At 45.6% G+C, this 22629-nt stretch overlaps 1 protein-coding gene across 2 annotated transcripts in view; it reads right to left on the bottom strand.

Moving 5' to 3' along the window:
* The window catches only part of stk26 (serine/threonine protein kinase 26), a 172208-nt gene that overhangs the window by 47634 nt on the left and 101945 nt on the right, over window positions 1-22629 (bottom strand). For both annotated transcript variants that reach the window (XM_041195961.1, XM_041195960.1), the window contains one exon: window positions 5052-5282. In XM_041195961.1, the coding sequence (XP_041051895.1) occupies window positions 5052-5282 (231 nt within the window). The remainder of the gene's footprint in view (window positions 1-5051; window positions 5283-22629) is intronic.

The following is a 22629-nucleotide window of genomic DNA, read 5'->3' as shown; positions in this document are numbered from 1 at the left end:
TCAGTCATTGGGTAGAACACCTCATCACCAGAACTTTAAAACAAGCACCAAGATGTAGCTTGCTGGTGATGAGAAAGGTCCTCCCTGTCAAATCCTTCTTAAACACCCAAGCTCTCAGCCCCTCCACACATTGCCCTCGAGGTGGCTGTGGTGGGGAAGAGACTATTGTCCATCTCTTTCTGGAGTGTGACTTTGCAAGGAGGGTTTGGAGAGAGATGCAGTGGTTTCTGTCGCGGTTCATCCCGAGCAGCTCTGTGACACAGGACTCTGTGTTTTACAGGCTGTTCATAGAGATGCACACTGAGGTAAACATCAACTGTGACAAGAGGACCATGAACTCGCTAAAAAATGCTCTTTGGTCTGCCCGAAACTTGCTGGTCTTCCAGTGATAAGAGTTATTCATGACCGAGTGTTCCAAGTTAGAACATTCCAAGGTCCAGAACTGCGTGCTGAGGGATGCACTGAAGATTGGGGTAGCTGCTGCAGAGGCATAATGGGGAACTGTCTGAGGCCTTTCAGCCATAGTGTGCCGAGGGACTGGAAAGCTATATGGAATAGATATTGTAAAGATCAAGTGCGCTAAAATTGTCCTGAGGAACCACAAAGTGGAACATGCTGTATGGACAAAAGTTGAATTCAACTGCACACTCTGTAATATTCAATATGAAATATTTTAAAATGTACTTCTACAAATTTTCTATAAAACAAACTTTCCACAAATAAAGGTATATTTTTGGGAAAACAAAGAAGGAAAAGAATGAGCCCAATGGACAAGAAACAACTGGGAAAGGGCAGCTTTATGTAAATTATAAATTTGCCCAGAGGCAAAGTCGGTCTTTTCCATTAACTGGTTGACCAGCTCAGCCTACATTTGATGCCTGTTGGCTTTAATGATTGAGTGAACAGCTCTCTGAGCAGAGCTAACACAGCAACAAGATCCTCTCTCTACCAAAAGACACCAAGTTCGATGAACCCTGTCTCACTGTTCCTGGGACATGTTGACTTGTGCCTGAAAAAGGCAGCATTTAAGTGAAAGGATGTGAGAGGTTAATTAAACATGGAGAAAGAACATGAGACAAAGTGAAGTTCATTCTGAGCCATTTTTACTCTGAAAGAGAGATCAGTACAAACAACCATCTTCTCTTTGGTACCATCCAGCAGTATAAGTGTGACAGACCATCCACAGGCAAATCTAAACTGGTGGAATTGTCAATAGAACACCATCTGCACATTCAAACCGCATTATCATCAACGAGTCTCTCAAATTACTTCAGTATTGGAACAATGAACTCAAAAATCTAGAAGTAAACATAAATTCACAACCTGATAGACATGTCTTGTGAAAGGACAGACAATAAACTCCAAATTAAATTAGATTTTGCAGAAAAATAACAGTGAGGCTTATAGCGTTCACTGTTATTAAAGCACAAATCAGACAGCAACTTCCAGCGATTGCACATGCAAATCAGGAATTTGCTGCCCGAGTTTCTCTGCTCCTCCAAAAATTGTACTATACTGTTACCTTGCCGGGAGACTTGACCTTGAAATACACAGAACAGTGTGACATTGAGCTATTTGTGTGATAGATACCCACTATAGATGCCAGAAAAGTTTGGTACTTGTTCTTGCAAGTATCAATGAATTTTTAACAATGTCTTCATTTCTGCTAAACACGGTCTCTGGCACAGAAAATTAACTTCTACAGTGTGGAGTCTCATTCTTTCCCAGTTTAATTATTGTTGGAGATTTTACAAATAAAACATTTAAATACTTATTTTTTAAAAACATTTTATTTCTGCCTCTCGTTTCTTGCTCTTAACCCATCTTTCCTTCCCTGTCTTTATTTCACTTTCTGAACACAATGCAGCATTGAATTAAATATTCTAACTTACACTTCCTGATCACATGCTGTGTGCCTCAGAAAGGATTCTCTAATCTGATTGGTTAAGCAGATGCAGCGTTGCTTGCCCTAGTCACACAGGTCCCAGGTCTCCTAGAGAGGGCTGTGTGCTAAAATTGATTTCTAATCTTTAAAATGTTTCATCCACAGTCTGCGGCCAAGTGTAAGTATGATGAATGGCCAGCACCATTCGCTCATGACTGACACTAAAATCCAGGCTAATGGCTGATCCTTGCTCTCAGATGCCACCAAGTACTTCAGAGGCAACTTGAACTTTTGCATCGCCACTTTGTGGTGTCACAATGAGTAATTCTATCATTGAAAAATTCTGTACAGCATGCAGCTATGTTTGTTGTACAAGCTCCTGGGAAAGGAGGCCGACGGCCAGAATGCAAAGTCAAAAATAACTTCATACTGCATACACAAATGGAGCTTGCAATTCATCTTACGATGGACTTTGAAACTCTGGTAGGCAGCAGGAGAAAGTAAGCAGTGCTTGGCATACAGCAGCTGACTACAGATGATGGCTGATGTCATTTTCCAAAACAAGCCAAGCTTCTGAGCTGTTGACCAAGAATTGAACCTGACATCTTTTGGGTCTGGACTTAGTTGCTCACTGCAAAGCTTGCTCACAAGGCAACAGCTGGTAAAATATAGCCCATCATTCCATTTCTAGAAGAGTGTGGTGGCATTCAACATGCAGTCTGAGCAACGAGACAGGACTTCAAAGCCATCTGGCAGCCCCTAGAATCTAACACTCCCCATAGGTTCTTGGAAAGAAGAATCAAACAACTGAATTGTGGGAGGGATAGTCATTCTGAGGCCCTCGGCTGCCTACTTAAGGATGCATAAAACCTCCAAGGACACTATTTGAAGAGCAGCAAATTCTCCCAATGTCCTAGTCAACTTCCCTCCCTGAGCCAACATGTAACACAGGCTAACCATCACTCACCTCAGCTTCTATGTGATCTGTACAAACCTTACCTCTGTCTTTTTGCATTACCTTAGTTCCTTAATCACATCACCTCGACTTATTTAAAAAAAAGAAAGGCTTTCATCTATACAGGGCATTTCATGGCCATCAGATGTCTCAAAGTGCTTTACAGCCAATGAAGTACTTTTGAAGTGAAGTCACTGTTGTAATGGAGTAAACGTGAGAGTCAATTTGCACACAGCCCAGCTCCCACAAACAGAAACATGATAATGACCAGATAATATGTTTTTTTGTGAAGTTAATTGTGGAATAAATATTGGCCAGGACACCAGGGATAACTGCCCTGTTCCACTTCAAAATAGTGCCACGGGTTCATTTACATCCAACTAAGCTGGCAGATGGGGCCTTGGTTTAAGGTCTCACCCGAAAGACAGCACCTCCAACAGTGCAGCACTCCCTCAGTACTGAACTGGAGCATCAGTGTTAATTTTGTGCTCAAGCCCTGGAGTGGCACTTGAACCCAGTACCTTGTGATTCAGAGGTCGGGAGTGCTACCAGCTGAGGCACAGCTGACACTTGTGCTAAGTGACTGTAAAGTACAGCTTGTGGGTCACAGCTCTCTCTGCTTCCTGTCCTCCCTACCCTGGCCCACTGTGTATAAGTCACTCTTTTGTCAAATATACCTGCACTAAAGCATCAGCATTTAAATCGTACTCTTAATATAGAAAGGCATCCCAAAATGTTCTAAAGAAGCCTCAGAGAAATAAAATGGACACTGAACCAAAGGCAGCAATATTCGGAGTGAGCTATCAAAAGCTTGATCAAAAGGTAGGTTTTAAGGGGGGTTTCAAAGGGGATGGAGAGCGCTGAGGGAATTCTCAGAGCATGCGCCGTGATGGCTGAAATCAAAAGTGCCAATGGTGAAGTGAGGAATATAGAGAATGCCAGAGTTAGAGGACTGGAGAGTGGTAGGGATGGGGGAGCTAAACCACAGGATGTGGTGATAGAGATCAATGAACCATCTGCTTCCTATTTACAGTGCACAATGCCTTCTGCTGGTATTAAAATGAAGTTGACTGAGGAAACTGGATTGCATTCCAGGAGCAGGTAAAAGCACAGTCTTCTCAAAATCATACAGCGCAGGAGGCCATTTGGCCCATTGTGTCTATGCTGGCTCTTTGAAAGAGTTATCCAAACAGTCTCGCTCTCTGGCTCTTACCCCATAGGCCTGTAATTTTCCCCCTTCAAATATTAATCTAATTTCCTCTTGAAATAGCTCTGGAGTCTACTTCCACTATCAGGCCGTGCACTGTAGCTCACAACAACTTGTTGCATAAAAATATTTCTCATATTCCTCGCCCCATGATCTTTTGCCAATTATCTGCAATATGCCTCCCAATTAAAAGGCTATCCTGCCAGTGGAAACAGTTTCGCCCAAGCTACTATCCCATCCTGAGACATTCCCAGCAGTAAACCCACTACTATGGATATTCTAGATCAAGAGCATTTAGCTTTTAAAAGGTACTGATTAGATTAAGCCATGCAACACCTGTAAATTCATGATACATTCGATGGAAGGACCCCAAACCCATTCAGGATTCTAATTAGTTGCATTCTCCATTGTGCTGTACACATCCTGGGAAAGGAGTGAGGGATACACTCCCATTCACAATATGGGAGCACCTCCTCAGCAGAAGGACAGCATTGAATTTCATCATGTCATTAGTTAGATCACAGTCACAAGTGTTGTTCGGGGCACTCAATTATAGGACTGTCAAAATTCACTAGAACGGTAGCAGCAGCATTGAGTGATTATAATTACGAATAAAGACTCAAAAGAATGGGAGTTTTTCAGAGGAACAGAGAAGGTCAAGGGGGAATCTAATGAGAGTCTTTCAGGACTGTGAAAGATTTTGCAATGGTAAATAGTTGGTAAATTGCGAGCAGGAGGGCAGGGATCAACAACAGGAACAAATAGGGAAAGTTACTTGCCTTTAAAGAGACAGTTATAGGGACATGAAATGCTTCACCATGAAACCACAACATGATTCAAAATGGACTTTGCTATGTACTTGAAAAGGAAGAATAGGAGTGCTCCAGGAAAATGTACAGGTAGCAGGCAGCTCCAGTTAAAGAGAATGATGGCCCAAAAGGCCTTCTTTAGTACTTTAACTTCTATAATTTGGTTGTAATAAAGTACATAAAATTGTTCATTACCTTTAAATATGATCCAAAATATTTGGTTACATATGGACTATCGCACTGGCTTAGCACAGTTATTTCCTGTTGGATATCTTCGATTTCATCTTCAGCTTCTTCTAGGTCAATGATTTTGATAGCAACTACTTGTTGTGTCCGATTATCAATTCCTTTGAAGACTTCACCAAATGACCCCTTTCCAATCCGTTCCAGTTTGGTAAACAGTCCCTCAGGGTCTGCCCGATGATTCTGAAAAACAAAATAACATTAGCAAAGTCAAGATTTGCTACTTAGTGAGATCAACTGACAGCTGTTCATCACATACACTCACTGCATCTCCTATACCTGTGACTTACAAGGGCAAGGACAGTGGGTGCGCTTGGAAACACAACCAGCTTCCACGTTCCCCTCCAAGGTAGACATCAACCTGACTTGCAAAAATCCTAAAGCTCCCTCCCCAACAACATTGCGGGAGCACCTTCATCTCATGGACTGCAGTGGTTCAAGAAAGGGACTCACTATCACCTTCTGAAGGGAAACCTAAGATGGGCAACAAATGCTGGCCTTGCCAATGACGCCCACATCCCAAAAACACATTTTTAAAAATATGTCCCCTCTCCCCACCCCAATTACAGCTCCTGACACAATGCTCAGTGTTTTGATAATAAGCCATCATATTGGTTTTAACCGAGGACATATCTGAAATAATGCATTTAATAACAGTTCACAGGGCTAACAGCAGGCCAAGACACTTTACTGTACCTATCAATTCCTGTTCAAACCCCAGGCCTCATTGGCACAGTGATAGGATTTTCTCATTATGAATGAATTAAGGAAGAAAAAAAAATGCTTCACAATAGTTGTTTAAAAAACAGACAGCAAGACAGACATTTCAAGGAGTTCCAACTTTTTAATCACCACCTTCTTCCCTATGGTGAAATCTGCTTCCTTGGCAGAGCTCTGTGAAGCAGACACCTGGATGAGAGCAATTTGTGGGGGTTTTCTGGACAAATGAACCAAGACGAGCTGTTTTCTTTATCCATTCAAAAGATGTGGGCAACGCTGGCTAGGTCAGCATTATTGCTTACCCCGAATTGCCCTTGAGAAGGTGGTGGTGAGCTGCTTTCCTGAATCACTGTAGTCCAGGGTTTAGACCCAGCAACAATGAAGGAACGGCAATATATGACGGCCAAGCCAGGATGGTGAGTGACTTAGAGGGCTACTTCCAGGTGATGGTGTTCCCATGTATCTGCTGACCTTGTCCTTCTAGATTGAAGCAGTCATGGGTTTGGAAGGTGCTGTCTAAGGAGTCTTGGTGAGGTCCTGCAGTACATCTTGTAGGTGGTACATGCTGCTGCTACTGTTTGTCGTGAGTGAATGTTTATGGAAGGGGTGCCAATCAAACAAGGCTGCTTTGCCCTGGATGACGTTGAGCTTCTCGAGTGTTGTTGGAGCTGCACTCATCCAGGCAAGTGGAGAATATTCCGTCACACTCCTAACTTGTGCCTTGTAGATGGTGGACAGGCTTTGGGGAGTCAGGGGGTGAGTTACTCACCACAGCATTCCTAATCTCTGACCTGTTCCTGTAGCCATAGTGTTTATATGGCTAGTCCAGTTCAGTTTCTGGTAAATGGTAACCCCAAGGATGTTGATACTGGAGGATTCAGCGATGGTAATGCCATTGAATTTCAAGAGGCGATGATTGGATTCTCTCTAATTGAAGATGTTAATTGCCTGGCACTTGAGCGGCGCGACTGTTACTTGCCATTTGTCAGCCCAAATCTGGATATTGTCCAGGTCTTGCTACATTTGGACATGGACTGCTGCAGTATCTGAGGAGTTACGAATGGTGCTGAACATTGTGCAATCATTAGTGAACATCCCCACTTTTGACCTTATGATGAAAGGAAGGTCATTGATGAAGCAGCTGAAGATGGTTGGGCCAAGCAGACTACCCTGAGGAACTCCTGCAGTGATGTCCTGGAACTGAGGTGATTGACCTCCAACAGCCACAGCCATCTTCCTTTGTGCTTGCAGTTGTGGTCGTGGTCGAGTTGAATGGCCTTAATTGCCTGCCATTACCTGGTGGCCTTATTACTCCAGGATTAAAGGTCTTTGGGACTGAGGAGTGACACATGGCCACTGTGAAGTCATAATGGTGAGGAAGCACCCCGGAATGACAACTCTCCGCCTTCACATCGTAAGTAGGGCCACTGCTTTGACAGTGTCTGCCGAAATAAAAACCTGAGTTTCTATCATTTGGGAACTAAGATCTATAACGGTGTTTGGGGATCACATTCTAGAGATACATTTTTCTGAGAAAATCTGCAGCCTTGACCACAATTTCAGGGATTATTTGTGATTGCAATTCTAGAATGTGTGCTCGAACACAAAAGGATCATTAATTTTTGATTGCTAACAAGGTTGAGATCCTCGCCAGTGGTCTCTGAACTACTATCTTGCAATCTGTGGCATTGCCAAGGACCTGAAAACTAAGTACCAATCAAGTTTTCCTTTCAAAAATACAACAACCAGATAAATGTCACCATACCATAGGAAGGCTGTTGAGGCTTTAGCGATTTCAGAGAGAGCCAGAGAAGCTTATTTGCAGAGAATTGTGAACGCCACTTTGGGTATAGGCCCATCTTTAGAATTGCTAGTCACTCAATAAATCATGGTGTACTACACCAGTGAGCTAGACTTATAGAAGTTGTGACTTACTGATTGGAAAGGTGAGAAGAGCTCAAATTCACCTCCCTTCATCCCAGACTCTGAACATTCAGGGAAAAGAACATTAAAATGTTTCCTGAACGAACCTGTCAAATTCATTTTCAGATCTATTGATTGAGGCAAAAAAAACCAGTCAACAGTAAAGATTAAATTGGATAAGTGAATAAAGGAATGTGGGGTGGAGGGTTTGGGAATAGCGTGGATAAAGGTAAAAGGTATCAGAAATAGATTGGGTCGTTGAGAGTTCTAGAAAAGTCGAGCATTACATGTTGCAGAAAACAACAACCTCTCCATAGCATGAGTCAGCACTCCCTGATAATGCACCAGGGTGATTCCTTTTGACACTAGAGTCTCTAGTACTCAACAAATTTTTAGAACAAGTCCCTACATGATGACACTGATGGGCGTTCATCCCTTCCATTATCTCAAAACTGCCAGCTGGAGCTTTGAATCACGAACGGCTTGCCTCTCCCTATCCTTCAGGCAACTTTTTAATGTTATTTTTCCCTGAATGCTAAGGGCCTATGGGTAAAGGAAGGGGAATGTGAGCGCTTTCCACCTTTCCAATCAGTAAATCACAACTGCCACCAGCCAAGCCCATTGGCATGGTTTACCACCATTTATTGAGTGATTTCCAGTTTTAATCATGAGCCTGCACCCAAAGTAGCCTGTCTTCTCTCTTCGCAAACGTTGGCATAGTTGCTGTGGATTTCCAGCCTTTTCTGTTTGCTTTTCTATTTTAGTTTTGTTCCTTGCCCATTACTGCCTCTCTCCCACTCCATGCTCATGTTCTTGGTGGGAAGGGTGAACCAATCCCACCCAGAGATGTCTTCAAACAGATGCACGATATCAAGCTTTGGCATGTGGGACAGCGTGAAATTTGTACAGTATTGAAGGAGTGCTGTTATCAAAGATAATCTGATCCACGGCTATGCTAGTTTGATATATATAGAGCTGATAACACTCATTATGACACCATCATCTTCCCATTGATGGGATGGAGCCAGCCTCAAAGAGCTGCCCCTCTGCATCCCTCGCAGTTGCTGCACTTCAGGGGTGGACCTTGTGCCATGCCTGCAGGCAAGAATTCTCAATCCAGCAAAAACTACCATGAGACCAGAAATTGTCAATGACAGGGGTCTGCACCCAAGCCTGTGTGAAATGGAGTCAGGTTGGGCAGAAGGGAAAAGAATGCAGCAGTGAGCAGGAAAGGGGAAGGGGAGGGATAACAGGAACGGGAGGCTTGACTTGATGGGAAGGTTTGATAGTATGGGCATCGCAAGGAATGTAGGGGAGGGAACATGGGAACAGCATTAGTTATTCCAATGGACAATGACTGTTTATGTAGCTCTTTGGTTGGTGATGCTTCACTTGAAGTTAACACAGATGAACCCTGATATCAGTTATCTTTTTCATTATTAGATTAAAAATCAATTCATTAGTAGAGAACTCTAGAAGAGCGTGGGACAAAGGAGGCAGGAGAGACGATGAGCAGGGTTTAGAAGGATAGTTCTAAACTTGCAGCCCAAGTCCCTACTTCATGTGATACAGAACAACTGCATCCAACCTGAAACTGCAACTATGTTAACCCAAACATTCTTCACAGATGTACCTTATAGGACAGAGATGAGGAGAATTTTTTTCTCTCAGGAGGTTGTGCAACATTGGAACTCTCTGCCTCAGAAGGCGGTGGAGGTGGGGGTCAATGAATATTTTTAAGGCAGAGATAGACAGATTCTTGTTCGGCAAGGGAATCAAAGGTTATCAGGTTATCAGATGGGAATGTGGAACCCGAAACACAAACAGATCAGCCATGATCTTATGGAATGGTGGAGCAGACTTGAGGGGCTAAATAGCCTACTTCTGCTCCCATATCGCATGGTCATACCAATGACATTCTGGGCCAAAGTTCCTAAAACTTTAATACATTGCACATAGGTTAAGGAAAATAGATGTCACAGAAAGAGAGATTAGGAGCAGGGATCAAAAGCTTATGGTAAAAAGGTGGGATTTGAGGAAGGTCTTAGAGGAACAAAAAGAGTTGGAAAGCCAAAGCGGTTTAGGAAGAGAATTCCAGAACATGGGAAGCTTCCTATAATGTTGGGGCAAAGGAAAGGAGAAATGCACCAAGTGGACAGCAGCAGAGAAACCAGATGGGCTATAGGTTCCAGATATGGGGGAGGAGAGGCCTAAAAAGGGTTTAAAAGCATTGGAAGTCAATCTAGATCAGCAAGCACAGAGCTGATGGACTAGTGCATCTTCACTCAGGATAGAATATGGGCAGCAGTTTTGTGGGCTAGCTGGAAAAGAGGAGCAGGTCAGCTAGTGAAGCACTGGGTTATTCTAGTTTGAAGGCAAATGAGAGATTCAGAGGCAAAGGAATTGGATAGTGGTGGGGTAGGTGAGGTAATGGGGGGTATGAGATCAAAACTTAGATTGAGCTGAAGTTGCGAATAATCTGGTTAAGCCTGAGACAGTAGCCAGGCAGGAAGTAGAGTCTGTGGTGATGTCAAAGATGATTGGTTTTGTCTTCTGGATGTTTGGTTGAAGTTGGCTTCATCCAACGTTGGATACCTAGCAAACAATATAGTGAGGTGATGGAGAGGTAGAGTTGACAATCATCAAACTACATACGGAAGCTGAACATGCATCTGTGAATGATGCCACCAAAGGGCAGCAAGGCACTAAGGAACCAGGGACGGACACGTGGGGGATACACAGTGCACTGATGGGTAGAGGAGCCACTGCTAGGATAGGCAAGAATTGAACTAGGCAATAAGAGTCTCAAAGAACTGGGGGACACGGGAATGGGTCAAGAGTGGGCTTACTGAAGACCAGGCAATGGTAGTGCTTTTAGAGGGGAAGTGGACAACACTAGAGGAGAGATTGTCAATTATAATCTCAGCTGGCATACAGACTATGTGAGGACGTGAGTAGGAATCCGTTTGTAGGAGCAGGAAGCATGTTTTATGGAATTGATGAGTTTGGAGCTGGTGGGAGGAGATAAGTAGGGAAACTAAGGAGTGACAAGAGTTCAGGACAGTGCAAGAAAAGAATTGGGGAACTGACATTATAGGTAAGGGGAAACAGCAGAAACAGAGTCATTATCTGTGATTAGTTAAACTCAATTTCTGGCAAGTCTCACTGTTTCCAGTCACCCCTCCTGAAAATAGAAGGGTGAAGATTTTCAAAAAAACAAGCATGTTTCTGGGAGGCATAAAGTTGGGGCAAGGTTATTTAGTCCGATTGGGGAATCAATGAAGAGCGGTCATCAATTAACATTGTCACTAAGGATGTGAAGAGAGAAGCTGTGGAGTACTGCTGGAATATCAGATGTTTTGGCAGAAGCCATTATATCTCTTATGTAGAAATGTTTAAAGCAGGACAAGATATAGGGCTGTAGGGAGACAGGGGAGCAGTGGGATTAGCTTGGAATTTATAAAATGCCATGGGTTGAGGTCCAGGCAGTGGGATTTGCCTTAGATTGACACAGGGCGTTGGGAGAGAGTGGGTCGGTGCAATTGCTCTGGCACGGGCTCAAAGTGACTCCTTCCGCTCTGAACTTCACTGGGTTGACAAATTTTGTTTTTGGAATTTACTGGTGAGATAGGAGACGTGTCTCTTTCATTAAGACGTTGGAAATGACTGACAAGAAACTGTGCTGGAGATGACACTGATCAAAGTCTGTCCAGACTGTTTGAGAGGCTCAATAAGAGGTCAGTTGTAAATTAATCCATTGCCTATAACTCTTTCACTGGTCAATACTTTCCCACTCTGTGGAAAATGTCACCAGGAAACTGCATTTAAAAGTGGAATTGAGAAGTATGTTCATTCCAGAAAATGGGTCATTTCATTCTTGTTAATTTCTAGATGAACAGGCAGTTTTTACAGAACAAGGCAGATTGAAGTAAAAAACGTGGAGATTTCTCTGAATCGGTTTGTAAACCTGCTGTGATAATACAATGAAAGTTCTTTAATGAGTGAGCTTGCCCTCTCTGCGCTCGGTTTGTCAGTCGAAATTCTAGCCACTTGGCAGCTGCTGTGATAAACTAAATACCAAAAATAAACTTCAAGGTTTGTTTTCTTATTGCAACAATGTCCCCAGTCTTTGGCTGAGTGCAATCTGAATTAGCAGCTCAATGGGCAAGATTGTACTCCACAGTCTAGGCTCAAGACAAGTTATTTTCTGTTTCTTTTTCTCCTTCCCCCATCTCTTAGGTTCTTTCTTCCTTCTCCCGCCCATTCCTCTATCCAACGGCAGGCTGCTGACCATCTGCTAGGCCTCTGCTAATGTCTAAAGGCTACTGAGGTGTGGGAAAATGGCTGGATTGTCTCTTCCTCCCTCTCTCTCACAAGCAGACTTACTCACACACAGACACAAACTCGAGTCACACTCGCATGCTCACAAGAGGGATCCACCTCCCTTCTATTCATAGCTTTGTCCCCCCATTCCCCCATACAGTAGCCCAGGCAAGATTAGGGACTTTAAATACGTGCCTAATCTCTCAGCGAAACAGTCTGCTACCATACCCAAACACTGCAATTCAGTTCACTATGTCAACAAGCTGCCATGTAGGTTTTGATTCTTTGCTCATTGTGAGCTGAGCAGAGTGTTGCATCAGCTAAACAGCTTCCACTTCCACACACTCTCTTGTGCTGTGGCCAGTGCAATAATGTTGAAGAACTGTACCGGACATATAGAGGTGGTGTCATTCTGGGACAGGATTAGCTGTCTAACCAAAGCAGAGCACCACCGGAATCTTCATCCTGTTTTCTCCAATGCTACTTTGCTCATTGATTATAAATCAAAAGACAGGCTGAGAAATCTAAGTTACAGAAGAGGAAGTGAATATCTCCCTCACACAGCGAGGGTGCATCGCTGGAATATTAAAGGGCTTGGCAAATGCACTTCTAACTCTCAGTTTACACATTAAAAAGACAAAAAAAGGTCTAATCCCAAATGCACTCATTGTTCAAAAGTGTCAGCTGTGGTTCGGTGGGTAGCAACCTCAGCTTGAGTTCAAAGGTTGTGGGTTCAAGCCCCACTCCAGTGACTGGAACACAAAAATTTAGGCTGACACTCCCAGGGAATGCTGCACTGTCAGAGTGCTGCACAGCCTTTCAGATGAGATGTTAAACCCAGACCCCGTTTTCCATCTAAGGTGGATGTAAAAGATCCAATTGCATTATTCAAAGAGGAGCAGGGGAGTTCTCCCCAATGTTCGGGCCAATATTTATCCCTCAATCAGCATCACAAAACAGATTAACTGGTCATTATCACATTTCTGTTTGTGGGAGCTTGCAGTGCACACATTGGCTGCCACATATCCTACTTTTCAACAGTACCTAAACCTCAAAAGTACTCCACTGGCTGTAAAATGTTTTGGGTTGTCCTGAGGTTGTGAAAGGCACTATAAAAAGGCAAGTCTGTCTTTCGCTGATACACAGGATGAGAGCACACGTAGCACTGGCTAGTAAGGAGTCAGCAGATTGAGCCACCAGTTGGGGCCTCAAACCACCACTAATAGATTGGATACCTCCCATATTCTGATCAGGGGCTGGCCGGCCAACTGGGTTCCAGATACAATAGCTGGAATGGCTTTTGTTTGGGAAAGCAATGGGCTCTGCCATTGAATCCAGACTCCAGGAGTGTAGAGGACACCTATATCTGAGGGGCCTTCCAACTTCAATGTGTACTGTCCTTCTCTTTCATTATTGAGATGCCTAGTGTGTGAAATACTGCAGCACAGCTTCTGTCTGAACTTAGTTCATCTTGAGCTCCTACAGGCCCCATCTCTGGTAGCAACCTGGCAAGAGGGCCTTGATGGTGTAACCATTCTGTGCGGACTCAGAGTGGCACTCAGTATCTGCAGAAAGCTTAAAGGCAATGGAGATTGTGGTATTGCTATTTTGGGCCTGGGCCTACTTAAAGAAGTATTTAGTTTATTCATTGTCAGGGATGTGAGCAGCATTGGCAAGGCTGGCATTCATTGCCCATCTCTAATTGTCCTGAAAAGGTGGCAGCTAAGGCGTTGCCATTCTATCGGGTTTGACACAACTGAACAGCTTGCGAAGCTACTTCAGACTGAAGCATGTTGGTGTGGGACTGGAGGAACATATAGATCAGACTGGTCGCAGAATATTGATCCCTTTATTGGCAGAACACCTGGGTGAGAGAGAGTGGGGGGTGAGAACAAAACTGGGGTGGGGGGAGATGAGAAAGAGGGAGGGAGGTGAGAGAGAGGGAGGGAGAATGAGGGAGAGACGGAGAATGTGATAAGATGGAGAAGGTAGAGAGAGAAGGACAAAGAAAGAGAAGGTAGGGAGGGATGCAAAAGCAGCCAGCTGAAACAGGGAGGGGAATGTGTTGGAACATAAGATCCAGAGATAGAGATGGAGAGCCCAGGGATGGACTTATGGATGGAAAGAGAATCCAACTTGTGATTGCCAGCTATTTAGATTAAAGTAAAGAACTACAGAACACTCACAAGGTCCAATATGTGCTCATCATAACTAAACACTGAGTTGAGCTTAGGTACTTATAGGCATTGTCACCATATTCACTATGCACAAAAACACAGTTAACAGGGCAGAAACAGGTGAGGGAGTAGCAAGTACTGCAGTGAAGCTTAACCCACCAGTAAAACAGCACAAACTCTGCATCCATCCACAAGGTCTAAATTCTATGTAGCTAACCTTGAGCCACAGATCATATGATTAAGGATTTGAAGTTACTAGAAGCTGGATTCAACATCTGGGAGAAAACAAGATATCTTCAGTAGTCACTGGGTCCACCCATACACCACACTGAATGGTGGTACTGTCCATGCCCTCAGCCTAGACATTCAGTGGGAGGCTGTAGACCAGTCATACTGTGCTACAAAGCCCTCTGCGGAGCATTCAGAAATGCTAGGGGAAGAGGCTGGGTTTTTTCCTGTTAACATTAAAGCCAAAATCCACCACCATGGGCAACAAAACACACACTGTGCTTCCAACATGAGGCTCTGGGCTGTAAATCAAAGCAGTCAAAGGGCAAAGCAGCCTGGATGCACCTTCAAGCAAACTGAGCCTTTGTAGAGAGTTTTGACACACTTCTAATTACCAATTTTGTCTGACTGAAATATTACTTTTGCAGCATGGGCCACAAACCAAATAATACAGCAGCCACCTACCCAAACTTCCTTACACAGGCAGACACCACTCTCTGAGGATGCTTACAGAATAAATAAGACAGTTCCTTAAGGTGAGGGAGGGAGGGAAAGACAACTTTTGAGGCAAAAGGTTTAGAAAATTGATGCAATAGTGGCAGAGAAAACATCAGTTGGGTGGGTCACATGAATCATTAATTGGGACTCAGACCCACAATGTAATACACCAGGCTGGAAGAGTCAGTGACCTCAATGGGCATTAAATGGCAAGAGGGGTACAGCCAGGGTGTATGTGGCTAACATGCAAATTAGGGGGAGTCGGCCATTTAATTCCTTGAGCCTGCTCCACCATTCAACAAGATCATGGCTGATTGGATTGTGGCCACAACTCAATTTTCCTTCCTACCCCCTATACCCATTGACTCCCTTGTCAATCAAGAAAGTATCTGACATATAAATAAATATAAAAACAAAAAACTGCGGATGCTGGAAATCCAAAACAAAAACAGAATTACCTGGAAAAACTCAGCAGGTCTGGCAGCATCAGCGGAGAAGAAAAGAGTTGATGTTTCGAGTCCTCATGACCCTTCAACAGAACTGAGTGAATATTAGAAGAGGGGGGAAATATAAGCTGGTTTAAGGTGGTGGGGGGTGTGGTGTGGTTGTAGAGACAAGCAAGCAGTGATAGGAGCAGATAATCAAAAGATGTCACAGACAAAGGAACAAAGAGGTGTTGAAGGTGGTGATATTATCTAAACGAATGTGCTAATTAAGAATGGATGGCAGGGCACTCAAGGTACAGCTCTAGTGGGGGTGGGGTGGGGTGGAAAGACTAGCAGGGCATACAAGATTTAAAAATAATGGAAATAGGTGGGAAAAAGAAAAATCTATATAATTTATTGGAAAAAAAAACAAAAGGAAGGGGGAAGAAACAGAAAGGGGGTGGGGATGGAGGAGGGAGCTCAAGACCTAAAGTTGTTGAATTCAATATTCAGTCCGGAAGGCTGTAAAGTGCCTAGTCGGAAGATGAGGTGTTGTTCCTCCAGTTTGCACTGGGCTTCACTGGAACAATGCAGCAAGCCAAGGACAGACATTTGGGCAAGAGAGCAGGGTGGAGTGTTAAAATGGCAAGCGACAGGGAGGTTTGGGTCATTCTTGCGGACAGACCGCAGGTGTTCTGCAAAGCGGTCGCCCAGTTTACGTTTGGTCTCTCCAATGTAGAGGAGACCGCATTGGGTGCAACGAACAAAGTAGACTAAGTTGGGGGAAATGCAAGTGAAATGTTGCTTCACTTGAAAGGAGCATTTGGGGCCTTGGACGGTGAGGAGAGAGGAAGTGAAGGGGCAGGTGTTACATCTTTTGCGTGGGCATGGGGTGGTGCCATAGGTGGGGGTTGAGGAGTAGGGGGTGATGGAGGAGTGGACCAGGGTGTCCCGGAGGGAACGATCCCTACGGAATGCCGACAGGGAGGGTGAAGGGAAGATGTGTTTGGTAGTGGCATCATGCCGGAGTTGGCGGAAATGGCGGAGGATGATCCTTTGAATGCGGAGGCTGCTGGGGTGATAAGTGAGGACAAGGGGGACCCTATCACGTTTCTTCGAGGGAGGAGAAGGCGTGAGGGCGGATGCGCGCAAGATGGGCCGGACATGGTTGAGGGCCCTGTCAACGACCATGGGTGGAAAACCTCGGTTAAAGAAGAAGGAGGACATGTCAGAGGAACTGTTTTTGAAGGTAGCATCATCAGAACAGATGCGACGGAGGCGAAGGAATTGAGAGAATGGGATGGAGTCCTTACAGGAAGCGGGGTGTGAGGAGCTGTAGTCGAGGTAGCTGTGGGAGTCGGTAGGCTTGTAATGGATATTGGTGGACAGTCTATCACCAGAAATTGAGACAGAGAGGTCAAGGAAGGGAAGGGAAATGTCAGAGATGGACCATGTGAAAATGATGGAGGGGTGGAGATTGGAAGCAAAATTAATAATTTTTTCCAATTCCCAATGAGAGCATGAAGCAGCACCAAAGTAATCATTGATGTACCGGAGAAAGAGTTGTGGGAGGGGGCCGGAGTAGGACTGGAACAAGGAATGTTCCACATACCCCATAAAGAGACAGGCATAGCTGGGGCCCATGCGGGTACCCATAGCCACACCTTTTATTTGGAGGAAGTGAGAGGAGTTAAAGGAGAAATTGTTCAGTGTGAGAACAAGTTCAGCCAGACAGAAGAGAGTAATGGTGGATGGGGATTGTTCGGGCCTTTGTACGAGGAAGAAGCTAAGGGCCCTCAGACCATCCTGGTGGGGGATGGAGGTGTAGAGGGATTGGACGTCCATGGTGAAGAGGAAGCGGTTGGGGCCAGGGAACTGGAAATTGTTGATGTGACCTAAGGTGTCAGAGGAATCACGGATGTAGGTGGGAAGGGACTGGACAAGGGGAGAGAGAAGGGAGTCAAGATAACGAGAAATAAGTTCCGTGGGGCAGGAACAAGCTGACACAATCGGTCTACTGGTACAGTTCTGTTTGTGGATTTTAGGTAGGAGGTAGAAGCGGGCCATCCAAGGTTGGACGACTATCAGGAAGATAGTGGGAGGAAGATCTCCAGAAGAGATGAGGTCAGTGACAGTCCTGGAAACAATGGCTTGATGTTCAGTGGTGGGGTCATGGTCCAGGGAGAGGTAGGAGGAAGTGTCTGCGAGTTGACACTCAGCCTCTGCGAGGTAGAGATCAGTGCGCCAGACAACAACAGCACTGCCCTTGTCAGCGGGTTTGATGACAAGGTTGGGGTTGGACCTAAGAGGACGGAGGGCAGTAAGTTCAGAGAGAGACAGATTAGAATGGGTGAGAGGAGCAGAGAAATTGAGACAACTAATGTCACGCCGAATCTATCTAACTCAGCTTTAAAATATTCATTGACCCTGCCTCCACTGTGCTCTGGGATAAAGAGTTCTACAGATTCACAACCCGCAGAGAATAGATTTCTCCTCATCTCCACCTTAAATAGAAGACCCCTTATTTTTAAACTGTCCCCCCTAGTTCTAGTCTCTCCCACAAGGGGAAACATCCTATCAGCATCCACCCTGTCAAATCCCCTCAGGATCTTATATGCATTCTAACTTTTTGTGATTTATGTACCAGGATACCCAGAGCTTTCTGTACCACCAAGTTCTGCAATCTCTCCCCATTTAAATAATGTGCTGCTTTTCTATTCTTCCCATCAACGTGGACAAGTTCACATTTTACAACATTGTACTCCATTTGCCAAATCTTTGCTCACTCATAACTCATCTATATCTCTTTGCAGACTCCTTAAGTCCTCTTCACGACTTACTTTCCTACCTATCTATGTGTCATCATCAAATTTAGCTACAATTTGTTTGGTCCCTTTATCCAAACCATTGATACAGATTGTAAATAATTGAGGCTCCAGCACTGATCCCTGTGGCACTCCATTTGTTACATCATGCCAACCCGAAAATGACCCATTTATGCCTAGTTTCTGTTTCCTGTTAGCAACCAATCCTCTATCCATGTTAATATGTTACTCCCTACACCATGAACTCTTAGTTTGTGTAGTAACATTTGATGTGGCACCTTGTCAAATGCCTTCTAGAAACCTAAGTACACCACATCCATAGGTTCCCCTTGGCTTGGACTGAGCAATGCAAGTTCAAGCAATGGATGCCTGACCACGCATCAGTTGACTATCAATAAGGCCTTGGGTGAGCAGCCTCAGCACACAAGGGAAGACCTCTCGTGGCACACTGGAGACACAGATTTGGTTCATCAGATAAGGGATTGCAGGTTAGTGTGGAAACCAGCTCAGAACCTGAATTACCAAAAGGAAAGGGATGTGAATCAGTTAGGCCAACCACAGAGAGAACGCAGCCTGGATTGGAAGTGGAAGGGGAGGAGGAAGGGTTGGAGGAAAGAGAGGGAGGTGGAGGAGAAAGATGTACAGGGTGTGGGGGGGAGGTGGGGTAGAGAGAGGGGGGGACGGGGGGGCAGAGGGAGATGGGGGGCAGAGAGAGAGGTGGAGCAGAGAGAGGGGGAGGGAGAGAGGCAGAGGGAGAGAGGCAGAGGGAGAGAGAGGGGGAGAGGGTGAGGGGGGAGGAGGCAGCAGATTTCAGATAGAAACTTTTATTCATTCTTGGGATGTGGGTATCATTAACAAGGTCAGCATTTATTGCCCATCCCTAATTGCCCTTGAGAAGGTGGTGATGAGCCGCCTTCTTGATCTGCAACTGGAGGTACATCCATAGCGCTGTCAGGAAGGCAGTTCGAGGATTTTGAGCCAGCAGCAATGAGGGAACGGTGATACAGTTCCAAGTCAGGATGGTGAATGACTTGGAGGGAAACTCCCATGTGGTGGTGTTCCCATGTATCTGCTGCTCTTGTCCTTCTAGATGGTAGTGGTCGTGGGTTTGGAAGGTGCTGTCTAAGGAGCCTTGGTGAATTCCTGCTTGCATCTTGTAAATGGTACACACTGCTGCTGCTGTGCGTCAGTGGAGGAGGGGGTGAATATTTAAGGTGGTAAGATGTGATGCCAATCAAGTAGCTGCTTTATCCTGGATGGTGTCAAGAGCATCTTGGTGTTGTGGGAGTTGCACTCATCCAGGCAAGTGGAGAGTAATCCATCACACTCCTGACTTGAGCCTTGTAGATGGTGGACCGTCTTTGGAGAGTTACCACAGAATTCCCAGTGTCTTACCTGTTCTTGTAGCCACAGTATTTATATGACTGATTCAGTTATGTTTCTGGTTATTGATAACCTCCAGGGTATGGATGGTAAGGGATTCAGTGATGGTAATGCTACTTAATGTCAAGGGGAGATAGTTGGATTCTCTCTTGTTGGAGATGGTCATTGCCTGGCATGAATGTTTATCAGCCCAGGTCTGAATATTGTCCAGGTGTTGCTACACATGGACACTGACAGTTTCATGATCTAAGGAGTTACGAATGGTGCTGAAAACTGTGCGATCATCAGCGAACATCCCCACTTCTAATCTTATGATGGAAGAAAAGTCATTGATGAAGCAGCTAAATATGGCTGGGCCTAGGATACTACCCTGAGGAACTCCTGCAGTGATATCCTGGTATGGAGATGACTAACCTCCAACAACTACAACCATCTTCCTTTGTGCCAGGTACAACCCCAACCAGCAGAGAGTTGCCCCCTGATTCCCACTGATTCCAGTTTTGCTAGGGCTCCTTGATGCCACACTCAGTCAAATGCTGCCCTGATGTTAAGGGCAGTCACTCTTACCTCACTTCACCTCTGGAGTTCAGTTCTTTAGTCCATGCTTGTCTGTAATGAGGTCAGGAGCTGAGGGGCCTTGGTAGAACCCAACTGAGCATCAGTGAGTAGGTTATTGCTGAGTAAATGCCGCTTGATAGCACTGTCAAAGACACCTTGCATCACTTTGCTAATGATGGAGAGTAGACTTATAGGAGAGTAATTGGTTAGGTTGGATTTGTCCCACTTTTTGTCTGATAGGTCATACCTGGGTAATTTTCCACAATGTTGGGTAGATGCCAATGTTGTATCTGTGCCGGAACAGCTTGGCTAGCCGCACAGATAGTTTTGGAATACAGTTATGCAAAACGTCTGATATTTCAGCATAACTGACCTGCAGTTCATAGGTAACCAGTCTGCATTCGTTTCAAATGCCCAGTAAGCTGTCAGCATGAGCACAGCAACACAATTTAACATCAAAACATCTGGAAATCCTGCGATCATAACTCACATGATCTTTGGACAACTTTTATTTATATTGTACCCTTAATATAGTAAAACATCCCAAGATGCCTCACAGGAGTGGAATCAAACTAAGACCCAGCCACACAAGGAGATACTAGGACAGCTGATCAAAGCTAAGTCAAAAGGGTAGGTTTTAAGGAGTACCTCAAGAAAAGTGAGGCAGAGAGGCGTAAGGACAGGATTCCAAAGCTTCGGGCCCAGGCAGCTGAAAGCACACCCACCAGTGGTGGAATGAAGGAAATGGAGGTTGCACAAGAAGCCAATTAACACTTGATTTGCAACAAAGATAGCAGAACCGTCACTAGCAAAGGTCAGCTGTGTTACTCAGTGTGCTGGAAACCACCGAACCCCCCCGATTAGCTTCATACGTACAAAATTAAAATTTCAGGACTGAACCAGGAAGTGGTTTCATTTATGCTGAAAAGCCTCATTAAGTGGCACAGCCCAGATCGGAGCTGTAATACTGGTTTGTTTCAAACGAGCCTTCTTCTGAAACACAATGCTTACACCAGGAGCAGATCAGTCAATCATTATCACTCACAAGGCTGTGCAGGCCCACAACAGCCGACAACTCCAGATGGGCCCCAACACGTGAAAACAAGTCATTCCACAGGCTTGCTGTTGTAAACTGTCAGTGTACATGACATTCCAACATTGCTTGGAAGCAGCAAATATAAGACAAAAATGTTTGTGGGAAGTTGAAATGTTGAAAGCATAAAATTGCACTTTTATTGGGGTATGTGAGGGTTAGGGTTTAGGAACATACCCTCCCCCACAGAGAATCTTCAACTTCTCCATTCAAAATGATGAATTATAATTAAAAAAAAGGTATTTTAATTTTGACCAGATCAACTTGATCCTCTTTCCCCTCCCCCACTCTGTCCCAACCTGATCCTCTTCCCCCTCCCCCAATCCGTCCCAGCCTGATCCTCTTCCCCCTCCCCCACTCCGTCCCAACCTGATCCTCTTCCCCCTCCCCCACTCTGTCCCAGCCTGATCCTCTTCCCCCTCCCCCACTCTGTCCCAACCTGATCCTCTTCCCCCTCCCCCACTCTGTCCCAGCCTGATCCTCTTCCCCCTCCCCCACTCTGTCCCAACCTGATCCTCTTCCCCCTCCCCCACTCTGTCCCAGCCTGATCCTCTTCCCCCTCCCCCACTCTGTCCCAGCCTGATCCTCTTCCCCCTCCCCCACTCTGTCCCAACCTGATCCTCTTCCCCCTCCCCCACTCTGTCCCAGCCTGATCCTCTTCCCCCTCCCCCACTCTGTCCCAGCCTGATCCTCTTCCCCCTCCCCCACTCTGTCCCAGCCTGATCCTCTTCCCCCTCCCCCACTCTGTCCCAACCTGATCCTCTTCCCCCTCCCCCACTCTGTCCCAACCTGATCCTCTTCCCCCTCCCCCACTCTGTCCCAACCTGATCCTCTTCCCCCTCCCCCACTCTGTCCCAGCCTGATCCTCTTCCCCCTCCCCCACTCTGTCCCAGCCTGATCCTCTTCCCCCTCCCCCACTCTGTCCCAGCCTGATCCTCTTCCCCCTCCCCCACTCTGTCCCAGCCTGATCCTCTTCCCCCTCCCCCACTCTGTCCCAACCTGATCCTCTTCCCCCTCCCCCACTCTGTCCCAACCTGATCCTCTTCCCCCTCCCCCACTCTGTCCCAACCTGATCCTCTTCCCCCTCCCCCACTCTGTCCCAGCCTGATCCTCTTCCCCCTCCCCCACTCTGTCCCAGCCTGATCCTCTTCCCCCTCCCCCACTCTGTCCCAACCTGATCCTCTTCCCCCTCCCCCACTCTGTCCGAGCCTGATCCTCTTCCCCCTCCCCCACTCTGTCCCAGCCTGATCCTCTTCCCCCTCCCCCACTCTGTCCCAACCTGATCCTCTTCCCCCTCCCCCACTCTGTCCCAGCCTGATCCTCTTCCCCCTCCCCCACTCTGTCCCAGCCTGATCCTCTTCCCCCTCCCCAACTCTG

This window comes from Carcharodon carcharias, chromosome 9, assembly GCF_017639515.1.
Source record: "Carcharodon carcharias isolate sCarCar2 chromosome 9, sCarCar2.pri, whole genome shotgun sequence".
Taxonomy (NCBI): Eukaryota; Metazoa; Chordata; class Chondrichthyes; order Lamniformes; family Lamnidae; genus Carcharodon; species Carcharodon carcharias.
This window is presented reverse-complemented; position numbering and strand designations above follow the sequence as displayed.